Here is a 19,978-nt window from a genome sequence, read left to right on the forward strand (position 1 = left end):
AGTGGATTGAAGTTCTACATGATTATAATGGACATAGACTAATGTGTCTCAGTACATCCTGTCAAGGCTACACAATATTGACCTATGTCACCAGTCTTGATTACTTTTTTTATGTGGTATCTGTCAGAGATCTCTTGTGTAAAGTTATTATCTTTAATTTTGGAAATCTCTAAACCACCTCTTGGCTGGATGTGTTAGTTCTTCCTCTGTACTGTTTTCCTTTTTTTGTCTACACATCTGTTTGCTATACCAGCACATAGTATATGGTTTTCTTGTACTTGTACAGTGAGTTTCAAAACCAAGTTGTGTAGACTCTCCCACTTTGTTGTTATGCAAGTTTGTTTTGTCTCTTTAATACACTTTGCGTCTCTATAAATTTAAAAATGAGTTTGTCAGTCTCTGGAGAATTTTTTCTGGGATTCAGATCCTCATGCTTCATAGCAACCTTTCCTATCCATGGAATCACCTCTCCAGCTCCTATTTTTAAGTTTTTGAGAGGTGGTTTTGCAGTATAGTGTAGGCTAGCCTTAAGTTTTTCTTGGTCATATTAAGGTTAGCCTTGAACTCTTGTTCAAGTGTGTCAACTTCCCAAGTGCTGTAATTAGAGGGGTGTGCCATAGCAGCTGGTTTATTAACTCAAGGGATTTTAAGTCATGTTGTGCCGGGAACTAGGGGTAAAAGTCAGTGTTGCTGCCTTTATCATTCAGGAGGTTATAAGGGATGTAAAAATTTTGTGCTGGCTGCTGGAGACAATGATCAAATGGGTAGTTTTTTTTTAAAATCATAATGGCATTTCAAAATTGTGTTTAGAGCTAATACCTATACTCCTTAATGTATTTCACAAAATAGAAACAGAAGAGTCATTGCCAAACTCCTTTTATGAAGCTACAGTCACCCTGATACCAAAACCACACAAAGACTTAACCAAGAAAGAGAATTACAGACCAATCTCACTCATGAACATAGATGCAAAACTTCTCAATAAAATACTGGCAAATTGAATCCAAGAACACATCCAAAAATTATACATTACGATCAAGTAGGCTTCATCCCAGAGAGGCAAGTCTGGTTCAACAAACAAACATCTATCAATGTAATCCATCATGTAAATAAACTGAAGGAAAAAACATATGATCATTTCATTAGATGCGGAAAAAGCATTTAGCATCCTTTAAAAAACTAAGATGATGTTGTATGTTCTTGGAAAAATAGCATTTTAAATATATGTTTTTGCTGCTCTGGAAATTGAACGTAGGTTCTCACACATGCTACTTTCATTCTATACTACTGAGATGCATTTCCAGCTCTCATGTTTATTTTTCTTAGATTTGATACAACACTAGAATACTGAGGGGTGCTAGGGCTTCGTGATCAACTTAACCTGACCTTGGCATAGTATGAATCCTTGATGATTCAGTCTAACCCTGCTCTTCCCTTTTCAGAGGTTGCAGTTGTTCATACTTCTGACCCCAAATCAGGGATTTACCAAGGCGATTCCTCTTTGTATGAATTTGACTTTTTCCTGGTCTTTAGTCTTTTATTGCTCTCAGAAGAGACATTTAGCCATGTCTTATGTTGGCAAATAAGAGCTACCAAAAGAAAAAGAAAGGAAAAGAAAAAGAAAAAACAAGCTACCAACATTGACCTGTTTTGCTCATGCTGCAATAATTTGGAACCTATCCTGATTTGTTTTCACCATTTTTTAGCTATGTCTGATGCCTTTAATATTTTGTTCATTTTTTACATCTGAATTATGTGTCTACCATTGCCAAAAGTGGGTATTCTTCACAATTCCTTATGTTCACATATGCTTAATTGAAATTTGATCACATGATATATAAATTACATTTGATTTTTACAAAGTTAGTATAATAAGTATATTTCTTGATACTACTTCAAAATATGAGTTTTCAAATAAATTGGTTAACACTTCTTGATATTTATGTTGCATAATTTCTTATTCTTTTTATGAGTTAATATAAGTAGTTGACACTCCCTGTTCCTACTTTTATTTTCCATTTTTATTTGATACATAACAATAGTTTTAGAGTAAAAATTATTTAGAGGCCCTCTACTGTATACACTTAAATTTGGTCATTCTTGATAGTCTAGAAACCTGCTGTGATAACAAAATTAAGTTTTAGTTAGAGGATGAATAGAAACCTTGTACATATTGTGCAACACCTGGATTTAAGTTAAAACTGGGAACAGAAGCTTGTGTGACTGTATAGTTTTACACCTACTAAGAAGAAAACATATGTCCATCTGATCTTAGGGAGATTTTATAAGTTTCAAATGGGTCTCTGGCCCTAAGCCATTCTTGCTGTCATATTTTATTAGCTTAGTTCTTTTCTTCTAATGGAAAGCTTGCATTTTGTAACATTATTTTGAAAGAATAAGACACCGTTCAAGTGGATATTGCAATCAGTGTCTTAAAATTGTGTCTGAGTTCATGAAAAGTATTCAGAAAGCATCACAACAGAAAATGTGCAGTAAGCAGTCAGGCCAGAGTGGACAGAGGCTGCCCTTTAGCTTGTTAGTAATCACTTCTGATTCTCAAGAGAACAGCAAGTTAAACTGGTTTTCTTTTTGAAATATATTTTACTAGTTTCTTTGCTGGGTAATAGTAAAGCATTTAAAAATCACATTTATTGACAGGCAGTCCAAATTGGAAATTTCAGTGACTTTATTTTGATTGAATCTTACAGGCTCCCCTTTAATTTTTATGAGATACTTGTGTCAGCAGCCTTTTATGTTCTTTTATAAGTTGAACCTTATTTGTAAAGCCTGGTGTTTCAGATTGGCCTTATTTTACTTTTTCTATGCGGTATTTTTTTTTTTTTTACAAGGAGTAGGTTGTAGAGATAGGTCCTCGGTGTTCGCTGATAATTTTCTAGATGTCTGCTATTATTCATAAAATTTTAATTTCTGTGAAAATTTTATTAATTTTGGTCATTCTGCTACATTTTTCATAGTTTAACTAAATCACAAAGATGATATTGGATTTTCCATGGCTGCTTAGAAATTTTGGGGTAGTAGAGATTTGATCTCTGTGTCATGATATTCTTCTTTCCAGACTTGTATTGTCCATGGCTGGGTAGGGAGACTTTCAGTGTTATTAGAAGCTATTCATAAAACAAGGAAACATTGGATTGTGATGTAGTTTTTGGATGTTTGTTCTGTGTCAGCCAGTGCTCAGAACTCTCAATGAGTGAAATCATGAAATGGATGAGTGATATTATTTTATTTATTTAGAACAGATGTTTGTAGTCAGGCCCTACCTTGAAGTAATAACCTTCTACCTCTGACTCTCAATCTCTGCCATTACAGGTGTGTGCTCCTAAGCTTGGTTTTAAATTTTTGAGTATTTGATAGAGACTTTGAATGTGGTCAAAGTCAAGCTTTGCGATTCTTGTCTTTCACAGTGCTTTCTTTTTCACTTGAGCTGTTCCAGGAGATGCCTGGAACACATTCCTCAAGCCCAGCACAGAAGTTCATATTGTTTTCTCATTGGTATTTCTTCTGTTCTATGCAGGTTGGATAACTTTAAACCCTTTCTCTAAATACTGTGTATTAATATGGATATAAGTTTTATATTCTCATCACTTTTCTACTCAAATTTACAAAAATAATATTATCCATATATATATATATAATATGTACTGCTTTGTTATCAGTAGCTTATACAGTGAAAAACTGAACTATGATCACTGTTTTTCAACACAGAGTCTTTTCTCTATCAGTTGCCTTATATGCAGCTGAATTCCCTCTTTGGTCGCAGTAGCAACTTACATTGCAATGACGTATTCCTCAGCTTTTCTGGAATCCCAGGATCATGCTTCATCGTCAAGGTAATTCATAGGATTTAAGTGTGTCCTGGACTTTCTAGTCAGCCACACTAAAGGTACATGCTTCCTCTGTCAAAAAGTGCTTTTCTTCATCATTCTCCTCTCGTCAGAGGACAGCTTGGATTATTGCTCTTCACTTTGATGTGGTCTTGGAATTTCTTCTTGTCATTGGACTTCTTACAGAAGCCTTTATTTGAAACAGAATGTTTAAGTCACAATATGGCTTTCTCTCTCATCATTTTTTTCATTTAATGCCATGTCTAGTAAGTTGTGTTGGATCTGATATATCATTTTTTATGTAACTATGTTAGGAGATACCAAAAGTGTAGAGGACATGAGGAAGTTGCTGGTGACTCCTCAAGCTCACAACAACTTGTTTTCTCTTAAAGTTTGCTGCAGAAAGTTGCTTGGTACACTTTACACACTGAGCCGGTTTTCTTCTTGCTGACATGGTCCACAAAGAGAAAGCAAGTGTGATTATTAGTTATGTTCCCTATAGGTATGGTGTTTTGTTTGCCCTGTGCTCCTCCTCAAGTTTTTTTATTTTTTATTTTCTTGAAGTTTAAATATTAATTATATGCCTAAATGTAGTGGCTTTGATTTTGTATTGCTTATTGTATAGCATGGCCTCTATGTTCTTGAGTCTTGTTTGGTATGGAGCATCAACCTGCGGAAACTCTCTGTCATTGTCATTTGGATTGCTCCTGCTTTCCCCTACTGTCCCAATTACTCTGGTATTTCTCTCACATGGGGTTTAGCTTTTGTTGATGCTTCACAGATTTTGATTCTTTATTCTTGGATATCCTGTTGTATTTTTTAATACTTTTTTTCTGTTTGGCTTTTAGTTTTAAATTTTTTATTGTTCCATCTCAGGCTCAGAGATTATCCTCTGCTTGTGTACTGTTTGTTAGTGAGCCCATCAAAGGTATTCTTGTTTGTGCTGATATTTGTGATCTCTAGCCTTTCTGCTTTGGTTATTTCTTAGAATTCCTGTCTTTCTGCGTATGTTAGCCTTCTGTTCTTGTGTGTCCCCTGATTTTCAGTTAAAGCACAGAAGTCATAGATTTAAAACATTTACAGCCAATATTTTTGTTGTATTCAGTTCTGGGCCCATTGCTTCTTCATTCCCTTTGAACCATAAATTGCTGTTGTATCATGCCAGAATATTTTCTTAATCTGTAAGGTTGCCTAACAGTATTGAATTTATATACCATATTTCTTCTTTAGTGAATATTACTGTTATATTGTTCTCTTGGTTATTGAAGTATCTCTGTGATCCTGATATAAATTATTTTGTATACATTCTTCTGCTATTCATTATTTTGAGGAGCTGCAATGCTATTTCCATAGGGGATATGTTTACCTTCTCACCAACAACACATATGATTCCACTTTATTCACCTGCTTGCCCAACACTAGTCATTTGTATTATTTTGTATAGTGGTAGTGCTATTGGGTTTGAGATTATGCCTCTTTATGACTTTGATTTTTATTTCCACAGTGATTGGATCATTAGTTATGTCTCATTGATGCAGCATAGTGCCTGACATGAACCACTCAAAACAGAAATTATTCACTTCGGCTCTTAGTTGTAGAGTTCTGTCATTGTGGGGATTTTATGGAAGAAGAACAGAGGTTTTTTTTTTTTTTTTTTTTTTTTTTTTTTTTTTTTTAAATATAGTGTCTAGGAAGCATAGAGAGAAAGTACAGGATGAGATTGGGATAGGATATGTAGCATCCAAGAATATGCCTCAGTAACTTAGGTCATCTAGCTAGCCCTCAATTCTTCTTTCACCTCCATCATGTAATGAATTGGTCTAGGAATAAATCCACTTATGGCAGAGCTCAGGATCTACTTTTCTTTGGAAATACCATCAGATGCACCCTAGGTGTGTGCTCTACTAGTCTTTTAACTCAACGTAAGTAATGAATGGAGCATCTTTTATATATTTGTTTGGAGAAGTTTTTATGCAAATTCTTTGTTTTCATTCTTTTTTGTTGTTGAGTGACAGGGCTTTCTTAGTCCCTATGAGATGCACGAACTACAGGTATGTTGCCCACTCTCTGCATTACCTTTTTATTCCACTAGTGTTTTCCCTGATGTTTGATGCTTAGTGACTAATTTAAAGCAGATACAGAGTGAGCGCCTTTCTTTATATAAAGACAAAAGTGCCAAAGCATTATATCCACACTTTCCTTCAGACTGATGAACATCCTTTGTGATGGATCCTTACAAAGATGGCCTTACATATGACACAGATCACACACTTCTGTGCATAGTCCACGAAAGTAGCTTTTTGTGATCACCTTGCAACACTTTTTTTCTTTTTTGATAACTGTTCTTTTTTTCCTCTCTCTTTTGTTTCAGTATGGCATTGGAGATGCCAAAGGAAGCTAGTGTCTAGATGAAGTACTGAGAGAGCAGAGAACTCTCTCAGACAGAACCTGCAGCTGCTCTGCAGTCCTCTTTTTGGTTGTACTGGAGTCCTTCTATCTTGAATCTCCTGTTTCTTTGTGTATCTCCTGTCCTTTATGTTATAGACATCGAATATGCTAATAAATCCATCTCAGTCTTTTGTTATTTTAGTTATCTTTCTTTGAAGGAATGAGGGGGTTGAGGTGAGATTGGTCACTCAGCAATAGGATCTAGTGAATTGGGAATAAAGGTTAGAAGTGAAAAGAGAACATAAGACTCAGTATAGGGACTAGTTTTAGGGGTATCTGGATCCTGAATCTGTGAGACTTTGTGAAAAGCTTTGTGGAACTAACAACAAATTGGGGACACCTGTTTCTTTCCTGAATGAGAGTTGCCTCACATATAGGTTGTGTTTCATAAATGCCAAGCTGTTTCCTAAGTGTTAGAAAAGCCCCAGGGTTGGAAGTTGGAGGTGTCCTGAGTTCCTGTGGTTATGTTCCGTAACTTCTTGATTTGTAAGTTCAGGTTGCTGATAAAGCCCAAATGCGAGATGAAGCCTAGAGGATCTGTAGCAAAGCTGTATACATGCTTTGTGCTTACTAAGCTTGTATTGATGTTTGAGTTCTAATGTGTATCAGAAGTAGGTGCTCCAGTTACTGTGTATCTGAACTTTGCTAGGTCTCTGCTTCCACAGTAGACAGTGATGTAGGTTCCCTGTCATTTTCTGCGGTATTTTGTTTTGATGCAATTTTCTTTTCTTTTTTTTTTTTATGCAGGGTGAGGTTGAATGTTTATTCAGGGGGTTATGGAGGAGGAAGGGGGGGACAGAGAGAGAGGGAGAGAGAGAGAGGGAGAGAGAGAGAGAGAGAGAGGAATAAGAAGAAGAAGAAGAAGAAGAAGAAGAAGAAGAAGAAGAAGAAGAAGCTTGATGCAATTTAAGGTCTTTCCTATGCACTATTTTGGTTAGTCTTGCTAACACTCTTAGGTATATTTGTTTGTTAGTTTTTCATAGATGAGATTATTGCAGAGAAGCAAAGCAAACTCGCTTTGGTTATTGAATCAGTAGATTTTAAGGTTTGGAAGTAAAGACCTTTTATTCCACAAATCTTAAAAAGCATTTTCATTTATTACTCAGCCTTTGTGTAGTAATTATAAGAAGTCTCCAGCTTCTAAGCTTAAAGCTTCTTCTTTCAATTAGTTTCTAAGTGTCATGTGTGTATATTCTAAACCACTAGAGGTCAGTGTTGTGTTGGTAAGCAGAGGTGTCTTTGAGTCTTGCGTTTTGAACTCTGAATTGATGTCTTGGGAGCTGGGACTAGCATTCAACAATAAACTTTTACTTAATGGTGTGTATAGGATGCTTCGTAGGCTTTCTGACAGTTGACAGTGTTAATAGTGACGTCTTAGGTTCACAGTTCATATTAGTTAATGCCTGTGGCTATGTGTACAACCTCTACCTCTTTCTAGTAAATCTTTAATTTTAGGGGCCAGATCGCATTCTCACACAGACTCCATTTGTTAATGGCTGCATTAGTGTAGTAAACTTGTATCTCAGTTTAGTCTATGTATGTTACGTGTCTAGATTGGGGATTCCTACAATGGCGATTCTTACTATGAAAATAAACATTTCTTAATTTCAAATTGTGTTTTCATGTCATCTTCACCTGAATGTCCAGCAGGCTTATGGTTTTCATCTTAGTGATTCTTTGCTTAGTCTATGATTTTCATGGTCTCTGTTCTGAAGGTTGCTCCACTATCTAGCCATTAAGTCCAGAATACTTTGAATTGTTCTCATTTCTTTTCCTTTCATGTTCAGCAAGCAAGTCAGCAAATCAATTGTCTGCTGTGTGTGCTGCTATCATCCTTCAGTTCTCATCATTGTTGTTCATTCGGGTTGTTACAATGATCTACGTTGCTTTTCCTGCTTTTAGTCTAGTTCCCCACAATTGACTGCCCTCTGTAGCTAGAAGACTTGTCTGGATTGTAAAGCTGACCTTCTAATTTTCTGTTAACACTCCTTCACTGTTTCTCCCTTGCCTCTTCAGCATTGAAATTGCTTCACACAGTATCTAATACGCATTCCATACATGTTTGATTGAAAGCAGAAATACAGAAAGTACCATTTGAGTTATATATAAGGGACACTGCTTTCTTTTTTCTTCCTTCCTTCCCTCCTTCCCTCTCTTACTCTCTTCCTCCTCCACTCTCTCCTCTCTGTTCTTGTTCTCCTTTTTTTATTTGTATTATTTTAAAGACTGGAACTTATGTATCCTAGCTTAGCCTTGAACTTACTATGGTCCTCTAACTTTCATCTTCTAAATGCTGGGATCACAGGTATACACCATCATGCCTGGCTATAGAAGGCTTTTTATAGGAAAAATTTGTTTGGGTTTTGGAGAAAATGTTGAATTTAGTCATATTATCAGGTCGAGAAATAATGTGAGTATAAAAGTGAAAATGTCCCTAGTGTCTTAGAATGTGGTCTGACCTAAGTGGTAGAGACTAGTGATATTTCTATTATGTGGAATGTAAGTAATTGGTTTTGGAGTTCGAACTTGTACTTCCATGCTCTTCACTCCTCTAATTCGCATATGCAGCGTAAAGGAGCATTGGTGGGGATAGTGGTGGAGGTGACGGGTTCCACTGTGTCGGAATCTAAGTGATACCAGAATATACTAATAATATTGGAAACTGGAGATGTGCTGCTGGGTCTTGAAGTGAGAGAGTGAGAGAGAACAAGAGTTGAGGAATTCTCAAGGAAGAATAGATATGAGATGATAAAGGAAATGTATATTACCCACCAAAAGAATCAGCAGGAAGAAAGCAAAGATACGTTGGTGCTAACATTTCACTGCTACTATGTGCTTTGTATTCCTTTCCTCATAGCCCAGGCTAATTCTCAGAAATTTGTTAGTTGGTGCTGCAGCAGTTCTGAGTATAAATGTTCTTAGTAAAACTACTTGGCATTTTAGGAAAGAGCTCTGAAGGTTCTGAGTAGCATTTTTTATAAACTTGAATGCCACATTTTCATGATGATCTGTGTTGTATTTATATGTATATTTTATCTTCACCACCTCCTCCTAGTCTCATATTTTGAAAGATGGTGATTTGAATGGACATCTATAATGCTAATATCTGAGCATTTATGTGATTGTTCCACATGAAACTTTGTGTTTACATCTGGACTACTTCCTACATGGCAGGTTACCTATGATGGAGCTTTTACAGATGTGGAGAAGCTGTGAACGCTTGGACCACAAGAACCAGCACTGTGACTTTCAAATATAACACAAAAACCTGTGATTTGTACTTAGGAGTTCACTCCGTCAACATAGTAACTGGCACAGACTGCCTTTTATTCTGACAAATCAACAGGAAAACCATAGGTCAACAACAGCCATAATAACACCAAAAACAAAACAAAACAAAGAAAAATAAAAAATTACTGAAAAATCTAAAGTTACTTGCTTAGGGTTACTTCCTTTTTCAATTTGTATAGTTTCAGGTTTAATGTCAGTATCTAATGTGACTCCTCTGGATTGCTTCTGCGAAACTGGCAGTATTTGAATGTGAAAGCACATTAATTTGCTTGGGTTATGATGTCAAGACATACTTATGGACAGCTTTGACTTCAGTGTTCTGAAAGAAGGTAGAGAAAGAAGGGAGCAAGTAGTCACTCTGCAACTGAAGATCTGCTCTTTGGAATAGAACTCCATGGGAGTTCCCCATTCCTTATGCCTCCTGAGTCATTGCTCCTTGGTGTGTAGTCTGCAGTAGATACAGTGCAGGAGGCTGTCTCATTGAGAGGTATAGAAAAAATACTGTACTTAATGAGATCATGAATGCATTTCTTTTGTATAGGCATAAATTGTGGGTGTCTGCTCTAGGTTTGTTACTGAAGCCATGGATTTAATGTAAGCGAACCCAGAATGTCATTGGATAATATGCAGAGAGACAAGTTTGTGCATTGATTTAAATCTCTGGAATGTAGATTCTTTTCATTTTGTTTTGATTGAAACTAGCCCACATAGTTCATGTTTTTCTGTCTTGTTATAGTTGTTTCATTTGACCAGTGCCTTAACTAACTTCTAATACTGAAGATTGCCCTGAATTCCTTAATCTCATACAGATTTAGTGACACTTATTTTCTCATAAACTAATTTCTACTTGGCATTAAGGAGGAATATATTGAATAGTCTATTGATTTTTAAGAAGTCACAAGATCAAATCTTGTAACTTGGCACGGTACAGAAAAGCAAAGTTCCATGGAATGTTTCTGGAACATTCTGAGTTTAAACAAATTATCAAAGTTTCTTAAGAACAGTCATTTCCAGCTTTTTTCTTTCCTTTTCTTCTTTCATGTGTGTGATATGTAAGTGTGTTCGCATGTGCCTGTGGAGGCCCTGTATTGGTGTTGGGTTTCTTCATTGATTACTCCCCACTGTATATGTTGAGTCTGAGTGTCTCACTTGAACCTAGAGCTTGCTGACTTGGCCAGTCTCATTATCCATATTGCTTGAGGGATCTCCTGTTTCTGCCTCTCAAGGATATTCAACATGCCTTGTGTCTGTTGATATGGCCACAAAACCCTTATTTTCGAATACATTTGCCCTTCTCTTGGGCTGTTGGTATAGTGAAAGATGAATGGTTCGAACTTTGGAGATCGCACTTTGAGCTTCTGTTGATGGAGGGAGGGCCTGCTTTTGGTCCCGGCTGCCTGGCTAGCATACACCCGAAATAACCACACAGAAGTTGTATTAATTGAATTACTGCTTGGCCCATTATCTCTAGCATCTTAGTAGCTAACTCTCACATCTTAATTTAACCCATTTCTATTAATCTTTATCACCACGGGGTCATGGTTTACCGGGAAAGATTTAGCATGTCTGACCTGGCATCTCTATGTCAGCTCTCTCTGACCCTGCTTTCTTCCTCCCAGAATTCAGTTCTGTCTTTTCCACCTACCTAAGTTTTGCCCTATCACCAGGCCCAAAGCAATTTATTTATTAACCAATGAAAGCAACACAAATACAGAACGACCTCCTACACCAAGCTTCTGCTAATTGCTCATTGGTGTTTTGACTTAGAGCAAACCCTTTGTCTTACAGCTTCAATTTTCTGAGAGTGGCTAAGGTCACTTGTAGCTACACTGTGGAGTTAGAGGTTTTATTGTTAACTCTGGATGGGACATTCTCTTTCTCTTTGGTTCTATTTAAAGTATACTGTCATTTTACTTAATTTTGTTAGGTTGAGGGTTTACTTTAATTCTGAAGAGGAAATTTTTTAAAGCCCCCCCCCCCTCCATAGGCTGCATTTGCAAGTTCAGAATACTTCCTCAGAAAATATCAATTTAAGATAATTCATCGTCTTGATTATATTTTACTGGTTTCATATCAAAATAACTGCTTTTTAAAAACTTTCCCCCTACTTAAGTTTATCACAGCTAATTCCAAGTTACTGTTCCATCTTGTGCTATCATTTCTGTATAGCCTTATCTATGTAAGAGATAACTACTAGGCATTTTTACTACATTTTTGTCTATGCAAGTGAAAGTGGGGTGTGTAGAGTTGTTATTTGTTGTTTAGCCAGTACTTAAAAAGGCCTATGATAATATCACCAAATTGTCTTGTTTTTTCTATGTTGACGTTGAAAAATAGATTAATACAGGATAACATCAGGTCAAAGGGATGTATATTAAATTGAATTTGGAGATTCAAACCTGGAATCCCAGTACCTGGGAGGAGGAGACGGGAGGATTAGGATTCAAGGCATCCTATGTGCCATAGCAAATTTGAAGCGAGCCTGGCTGCACAAGACCCTGTTTCAAATAACAACATGTATGCATTACTATGTTTAATTATACATTTTAGTATACTTTTAAGTCTAAATATTTAGATATTAAAAAATCTTGTTTTTTTTCCTACAAGATAATGTTTTTTTTTTCAAAATTAGTTCATTGGAGTGTCAAGTTTTTTTTTTCATTCTTTGTTTCATTATTTCTTGTATTTTTCTTTTATCCTAGGCCCAACAGCAACGAAACCTGGATAACATTGTCTTGCAACAGCCTAGAATAGGTAGCAAGAGAAAATCTAAGAAAGATGTGTATACAATCTTTGATGCAGAGATGGAGAGCACAAGCCCAAAGTCTGAACAGGACTCAGGAATTCTGGATGTTGAAGACGAAGAAGATGATGAAGAGGTAAGTAATCTTCAAGTTGGGGAAATGAGGTATTTTTTCAGTTCAGTATTTTATGTCTGAAATGTGCTTATTCACATAATAGCTTTGTGACTTTTACAACATTAGCTGCAGCGTTAAAGTTAATTGAGCCCCGACTTAAAGAAATTGAGGCCGCACAAAGGTATTTCACATCTTAAATGTAATAGTTTTTGAAAAAATCATTATTTTTGATTCTCTACTGATAAGATTTTACCGATTCTCTCCATCAAGGAAGGAAAGCGAGTGTTGGCCTTATTTAGAGTCAGATAGTAAGTGGATTCCATTGAGTCTGAGACAGTGTTTTAAGAGCAACAAAAGATGTTACTTACTTTTTCTTTTCATTTTACTTATATTCATTCTATAAAATGATAACATTCTTTATGGCATTTTCGTAGAAGTCTATTCTATACCTTTTCTATACATTGTTCATACTCAGCCCCTCATTACCCTAGTTTGTTTCCTAACACCCTTCATTGGTGCCTTATTTTTCCAAACAGGTCTCCTGCTAATTTTCATCTTACCTATTTGTGTATGTTTTAAAGTCTGGGTTTTACATCTGAGAGAAAACATGTAGTTTGTGCGTGTGTGTGTGTGTGTGTGTATGTACATACACATATGTACGCATACATATATATATATATATATTTGCATGCATGTACGTATGTATTTCCTAAATACAAACACCAACCTAACCCAGATTAAGTTTTGTTTGTTTGCATAGTGATTGGAAATATCAACTTTGGTGTCAGACTATTCAAGTCCTGGTCCAGTTTCATTTTACTTAAAAGTATTAACAGTTATTTTATCATCCACTCTGAAATGGCCCATGGCATGCACAAGGAACACTCAACCTGTGCTCAATGCCTGTGTGTCTCTTTTTCATTATTTCTCTAGGTAAAACCAGGGACACTCTCTATTCAACACCGCTGTCCTCTCTTACACCAGCTTGTCTTTTTTGCTCTGCTTTCATCTCTGAACTGCTCAAGAATATGTCACTCTTTAGCTTTGTAATCTTAGGGAATTTGCTGTATTAGTATCTTAATCTGTCAAATAAAGATAGTAGTTCCTAATCTTCAGAGATATATAAGTATGTGGTACATAAAAAGTAGTCAGCAAATGCTAGCTTTTGTTCTGTTTTCATTACTTTTCCTTGTTGGTTCCCATTATGGTTCACCATTATTATTCCTTATATACTTAAAAAATCAAGTTGGTCTGTTTAACCTGTTCTGAATGTAAAAATTAATAGCCAAGTCATCTACAAAATATTAGTGTTGAAGTTTGAATGTCTTGGGGACTATCTCACAAATACACAGGAATGCTGCATATAGCCCTATCAAGGAAGATGCGTTAGGCTGAAGTGTTTCAGTGGTTAAGAGTGCTTGTGGTTCTTGCAGAGCCTGAGTTTGGTTCCCAGCATCCACATGCAGTGGAGGTTCAGAGTGGGGTGGGTGGGTAGCTTGTTACGGCTGACTCTAATTTCAGCTCTCACACATGGGTATAAAGATGAGGTAACCCTTTTTAATGTTCTGGGTATTGATTAATGGAGTGAAATTTGCACTGTGGCTCATGGGAACAGAAACTAGTCACAATTTGTACTCTGAGAGAATATATACCCAGAAGAGATGACTGTAGGGTAAACGCAGAGAATGAAATAGACACCCAGTTCTGATACATCAACTGTCATTCCTCTGTATAAGGAGCCAGTCTTTATCTAATTCACTGGCCTTCCCAAGGTCATACCTTTGAATCTGTGTGCTATGTCCTTTGCTTTAGCCAGCGAGGTCCAGAAAGAATGAAGAAGGTGGGGGGTGGTGGTGGTGAAATAAGTTGGCAGGAGTCTCATAGTGAAAGTATTAAAAGAATGTACTAAGAAGGTAATATTCTAAAATGACCCCACATCACTGTCAGACACCAGTCCACATTAGAGATTTGCTGATTGAGCTCTTACAACAAGAATTCAGCACTTCACTGTCTAATGGCATCCTATCTTTAAAAAAAAAACCTCCCTACCTTATATTTATTTACTTCTCAGTTTGAATCTTCTTCAAGTGCACATTCTTAATCTCAAACCTCATGTAGAGAATTATTTGTTTAGATGTCTCCAAACTGACTTCTTGGCATAGTTCTTGCATGTTGTGAATAAATTCTTCAGATAAGGTCTTTCATGACCTACTGTGACGTTCTGACCTTCATTCTTGTCATTCTTCAGCAGACCTCATTGAGAGCAGCATAGTTTTTGAAGTAACTGAATCTAAGAGCAGTGTGGCTGTGGCATCTTACAGGGCAAGTTCTTACTCTATTTATGATATATATTGTTTTGAGAATTTGATTCACTTAGAGTCTCTTCCTAGGAAGACGTGTGTATTCATGTGAGAAAGTAAATTCAAGGATTTAGGAAGCTCATTTGACCCCAGGCATCAAGTTAAGAACCCCTATTGAGGAATAGCTCTACTTGAACTTCTGTGTGCTTAGAACTCTCCTGGGAATCACATTAAAATGCAGGTAGTGATGAGCCTGGGAGAGCCTGTATTCATACAATGGTTCTATGTAAAGATGTTGTCTGTGGGCTCTGGACATGCTTTGAATTATAAGGCTGGAGAGAACCCCAAGGAAGCTTTTAAAGTGCTGAGAAGTGCTTGAGTTTTGTTTTGACTTTTCTATTAAAATGCTTTAATATTTTTGTGACAATAAATTTAGTATTTAGTTGTATGCTTGTATCTGCAATCTCAACATTTGGGAGATGAAGACATGGTAGATCAGGAATTCAAGGCGAACTTTAGCTATGTAGTGAGTTTGAGGCCAGCCTGGGCTACAGGTGGCTTTATCCAACAAAACAAAATTAAACAAAACAAAACCAAAAGAAACCCAAAAAACTAAATCCTAACTAACCAACTGAAATGAACAAATAAACAAACAAACAAACAAAAAGTAAATAAATGCACCAAATGGAAAAAAGGAAAATAATATAAATGTCAGTGGGCTTAAAGGAGAACTATATTTTACCTTTTAAAACTCTGACTTATAATACACTATGAAGATTTTAAACAACATTATATAGTTCTAATTTAATAAGTTTATGTATTTTTTCTTGTGTGTGTTAGTGTATGTGCATATGTGTGTGTACATATGTATGTGTGTACATATGAAGCCAGAAGTTTCCAATGCGTGGCTTTTTTAGTTGCTTTCATCTATTCTTGGAGACAGTCTCTTGAGTGATCACTTATTCTGCTTTAGGTAGGCTGGCTGGCCAACAAGCCCCAGGATCCTTTTGTCTCTGCCTCCCCATCACTAAGATTATAGGCATGCATTACTTTAGTACTTTAATGACTGAGCCATCTCCCAACCTCTTTCCTATGCCTTTACTGAACATGTGTTTAATATATTTTTTTGTGTAAGTAATGACAACTTAAGGTGTTTACTATATCTTTGCCTAATGGTGCCTAATTAGAAATAATGGAATAACTTTAGTAGGAAAACTCAAACACCTACAACATAGCTATTCATATATGAAGCAGATAGTTAATAAATTGTTAAAGTTAATTTTCTAGAGATGATAAAAGCTGAATAGCTTGGGGAAGTGAAGAACGAAGCCTCAAATTTGTCATTGTGAATGAAAACCAGTATTCTTGTTTAAACGAGCTTGGATAATCAGTCTCACTCTCCCCAGTTTATTGATCTGTGATGGAATTAGCCTGTTATGACTGAGCAGGGTTGCAAAGAAAAGTATTTCCTAGTAACACTTCTTTGTGTGTGTGTGTTTTAATATTTTGGTGAAGCTAATTAATGGATAATAATCAAAATGTATTTTATTTAGCTAGTCATATCTGATATTTAGCCATCTTTTTAAAAATGGAATACTTTTAGTTAAATTGATTTTTATGGAAATCTGTGATGTAGAGAGATTGCTTTGAACCCCAAAATAACAACACACAAATTGTATTCATATAAACACTGCTTGGCCCATTTCTATTAATGTGTGTAGCACCCCAAGGTGCGTTTACCAGGAAGATTCTAGCCTACGTCCATCCTGGGTCGGAGCTTCATCGCGTCTGCCTGGGAGAGGGGAGCATGGCGTCTGAGCTCACTTCCTCTTCCTCCCAGCATTCTGTTCTGTTTACTCCACCCACCTATTTTCTAACCTATCAGGGCCAAGCAGTTTCTTTATTTTTTAACCAATGACCTTCCTCCATCAGGTGTTAGCACACGAATGCACCGAGTAATGACAATCAGTCATTAACTTTTCCAGTCCTGGAGGACAGAACTCAAAGGTGAAGTTTCAGTAGGTGCTTCTCCTGAGGCCTCTTTCTAACTTTTAGAAGCTCTTGAGCCGTGTCCTTACATTGCTCTTCTTTCTGTAGACTTGTTCCCATGTCTCTTGCTCTTTTCATAAGGATAGTGTTGTGACTCTCTAAACCTCATTTCCCTCTTAAAAGCCCTGTTTCCAAATATTCTTATCGGGAAATAGAGCTTCACATGGTGGTGGTGGGAGAGACACACTGCAAAGTATACAAATACATATCTAGGAAGTATAAGTTCTATTAGCTTTGTGCTTTTTATACAGAAAAATTATACAAATTTATTCTTTTTTCTTCTTTTAAAAATAATGATACTTTACTGGGTAGTACTGTTACATGCTTTTAATCACAGTGCTTGAGAGACAGAGGCAGGGAGATCTCTCTGAGTCCAAGGTCAGCCTGGTGTACAGAGCAAGTCCCAGGACAGCTAGAACTGTTAACACAGAGAAACCATTCTCAAAAAAAATGATGATGATGATGATGATGATGATAATGATGGTACTTCAGTGTTAACAGGTTTACTGTAAAATACACAGTTGAGAGGAAGGTTGCAGAAAATAGGCATCATTTCTCAGTAAGTAAGTTAGAGTGAAATACAGGACACTTTATGTTCAGATCAGCAGCCATGAACTAGTTTTTGGCCTACACAGAGCTTTAAAAATGTTTAAATTAATAAATGTGTTAACTCACTGTTGACAAAATATCTTGATCAACAGTTTATAAGCATGCAGCTTATTACTTTGGGACCTGTGACATGGTGGTACATAATAGGAGGTAACATGTGATAGATCACATCAGCTCCTCATCAGAGGGAGGGAGCAAGAGGGAACAAGGGTAGATAGAGTGCACATAAATTCAAGAGGCATGAGTCTTTAATATTTACTGCAGAGGCATGTCTCTAGTGACTAATATCCTTCTATGTCTCAAAGCCCAACTGCTATCTTCTAACAGTGCTGTCAGCGGTGCTGAAGTCTAAAGAGCATACAGGTTTTTGATGAACATAAAAGGTCTGTATCATAGCAATTGGCACATTTAAATTAAAAATTTAAAAAATGCTTTTATTGGGTTGGAGAGATGGCTCAGCAATTAAGAGCACCTGTCCTTAAAGACCATGGAAACCCAAACCTTTCTGTAGCTCTTGTTTCGGATGATCTGATGCTCTCTTTTAGCTTCCTTAGGCACTGCATGCATGTGGTGCACAGTTGCATATGCAGGCAAACACCTATGTTCATAAAATAAAAATAAATATACCATTTAAAAGAATAATATTTTCGCTGGGCAGTGGTGTGATCTTTAATTCCAGCTCTTGGGAGAAGGAGGCAGGAGAATCTTTGTGAGTTTGAGGACAGCCTGGTCTACAGAACAAGTTCTAGGACTGCCAGAGTTGTTACACAGGGAAACCCTGTCTCCAAAAGCAACAACAAACAAAATAAAACAAAATTATTTTTTCTTTTGAGAATTTCATAAATATATCTTGATCCATATTATCTATCCCCCTACTCCTCTCAGATTGTCCCCCATCTCCCTGTCCAGCCAACTTCATGTTTTTTCTGTCTCTTACACAAAACAAAACAAAACAAAATGAACAAATAAGCAAAAACTCATGGAGTCCAATTTGGACTGGCTGACTACTCTTGAGCAGGGGCAGTTGTCACTTTTAGAGAAGGAGTTCTTTTTGAGGCAGGGAACTCACTCTGTAGAGCAGGCTGTCCTTGAATTCAGAGATCTGCTTGTTTCTACCTCTCAAGTGCTGCAATTAAAGGCATGCATCGCCACTGCCTGGCTTCAGCTGTTACTTTTTTTTTTTTATTAAAAACAAACTTTCTTCTTCTTCTTCTTCTTCTTCTTCTTCTTCTTCTTCTTTGTCTTCGTATTATTATTATTATTATTATTATTATTATTGGTTGGAGAGATGGCTCAGTGGTTAAGAGCACTTGCATGCTCTTCCAAAAGTCCTGAGTTCAATTCCCAGCAACCACATGGTGGCTCACAACCATCTGTAATGAGATATGGTGCCCTCTTCTGGCATGCAGGGATACATGCAGACGGAATACTGACAATACTGTACACATAATAAATAAATAAATAAATCTTTTTTTTTTTGTGGTTTTTCGAGACAGGGTTTCTCTGTGGTTTTGGAGCCTGTCCTGGAACTCGCTCTGTAGACCAGGCTGGTCTCGAACTCACAGAGATCCGCCTGCCTCTGCCTCCCGAGTGCTGGGATTAAAGGCATGCGCCACCACCGCCCGGCTAATAAATAAATCTTTAAAAAAATTTTTTCACCTCCTTCCTTCCTCCCATTTCCCTCTCCTATCCTCCCACTTCGTCTCCCCCTCCCTCTCCAGTCCAAAGAGCAGTCAGGGTTCCCTGCCCTGTGGGAAGTCCACGGTCCAACCCCCTCCATCCAGGTCTAGGAAGGTGAGCATCCAAACAGACTGGGCTCCCACAAAGCCAGTACATGCAGTAGGATCAAAACCCAGTGCCATTGTCCTTGGCTTCTCAGTCAGCCCTCATTGTCCGCTATGTTCAGAGAGTCCGGTTTGATCACTTGCTCCATCAGTCCCATTTCAGCTGGCCTTGGTGAGCTCCCATTAGATCAGCCCCAACGTCTCAGTGGGTAGGTGCACCCCTCGCGGTCCCGACTTCCTTGTTCATGTTCTCTCTCCTGCTCCTCATTTGGACCTTGGGAGCTCAGTCTAGTGCTCCAGTGTGGGTCTCTGTCTCTATCTCCATCCATTGCCAGATGAAGGGTCTATGGTGATATGCAAGATATTCATCAGTATGGCTATAGGATAGGGCCATTTCAGGCTCCCTCTCTTCAGCTGCCCAAGGAACTAACTAGGGAACTAACCTGGGAACGCCTCTAGAGTCTCTTGCGAAGCCTAAAATGGCTCCCTTAATTAAGATATATACTTCCCTGCTCCCATATCTACCCTTCCTCCATCCCAAACCTCCCATTCCCCCAAGTTCTCCCCATCTTCCCCTTCTCACTTTTCTCTTCCCATCTTCCCTTACCCCCACCCCACCCCCACCCCCAAGTTCCCAATTTTTGCCTGGCAATCTTGCCTACTTCCAATATCCAAGAGGATAACTATATGTTTTTCTTTGTGTTCACCTTCTTATATAGTTTCTCTAGGATCATGAATTATAGGCTCAATGTCCTCTATGGCTAGAATCCACTTATGAGTGAGTACATACCATA

At 37.3% G+C, this 19,978-nt stretch overlaps 1 protein-coding gene across 3 annotated transcripts in view; it reads left to right on the plus strand.

Moving 5' to 3' along the window:
• The window catches only part of Exoc6b (exocyst complex component 6B), a 477,853-nt gene that overhangs the window by 163,442 nt on the left and 294,433 nt on the right, over positions 1 to 19,978 (plus strand). For all 3 annotated transcript variants that reach the window (XM_041645429.1, XM_041645442.1, XM_041645435.1), the window contains exon 7: positions 12,287 to 12,463. In XM_041645429.1, coding sequence (XP_041501363.1) covers positions 12,287 to 12,463 — 177 coding nt within the window. The remainder of the gene's footprint in view (positions 1 to 12,286; positions 12,464 to 19,978) is intronic.

This window comes from Microtus oregoni, unplaced genomic scaffold (assembly GCF_018167655.1).
Source record: "Microtus oregoni isolate MIOR12 unplaced genomic scaffold, Mior012 000002F_ref0000024, whole genome shotgun sequence".
NCBI classification, from domain to species: Eukaryota; Metazoa; Chordata; class Mammalia; order Rodentia; family Cricetidae; genus Microtus; species Microtus oregoni.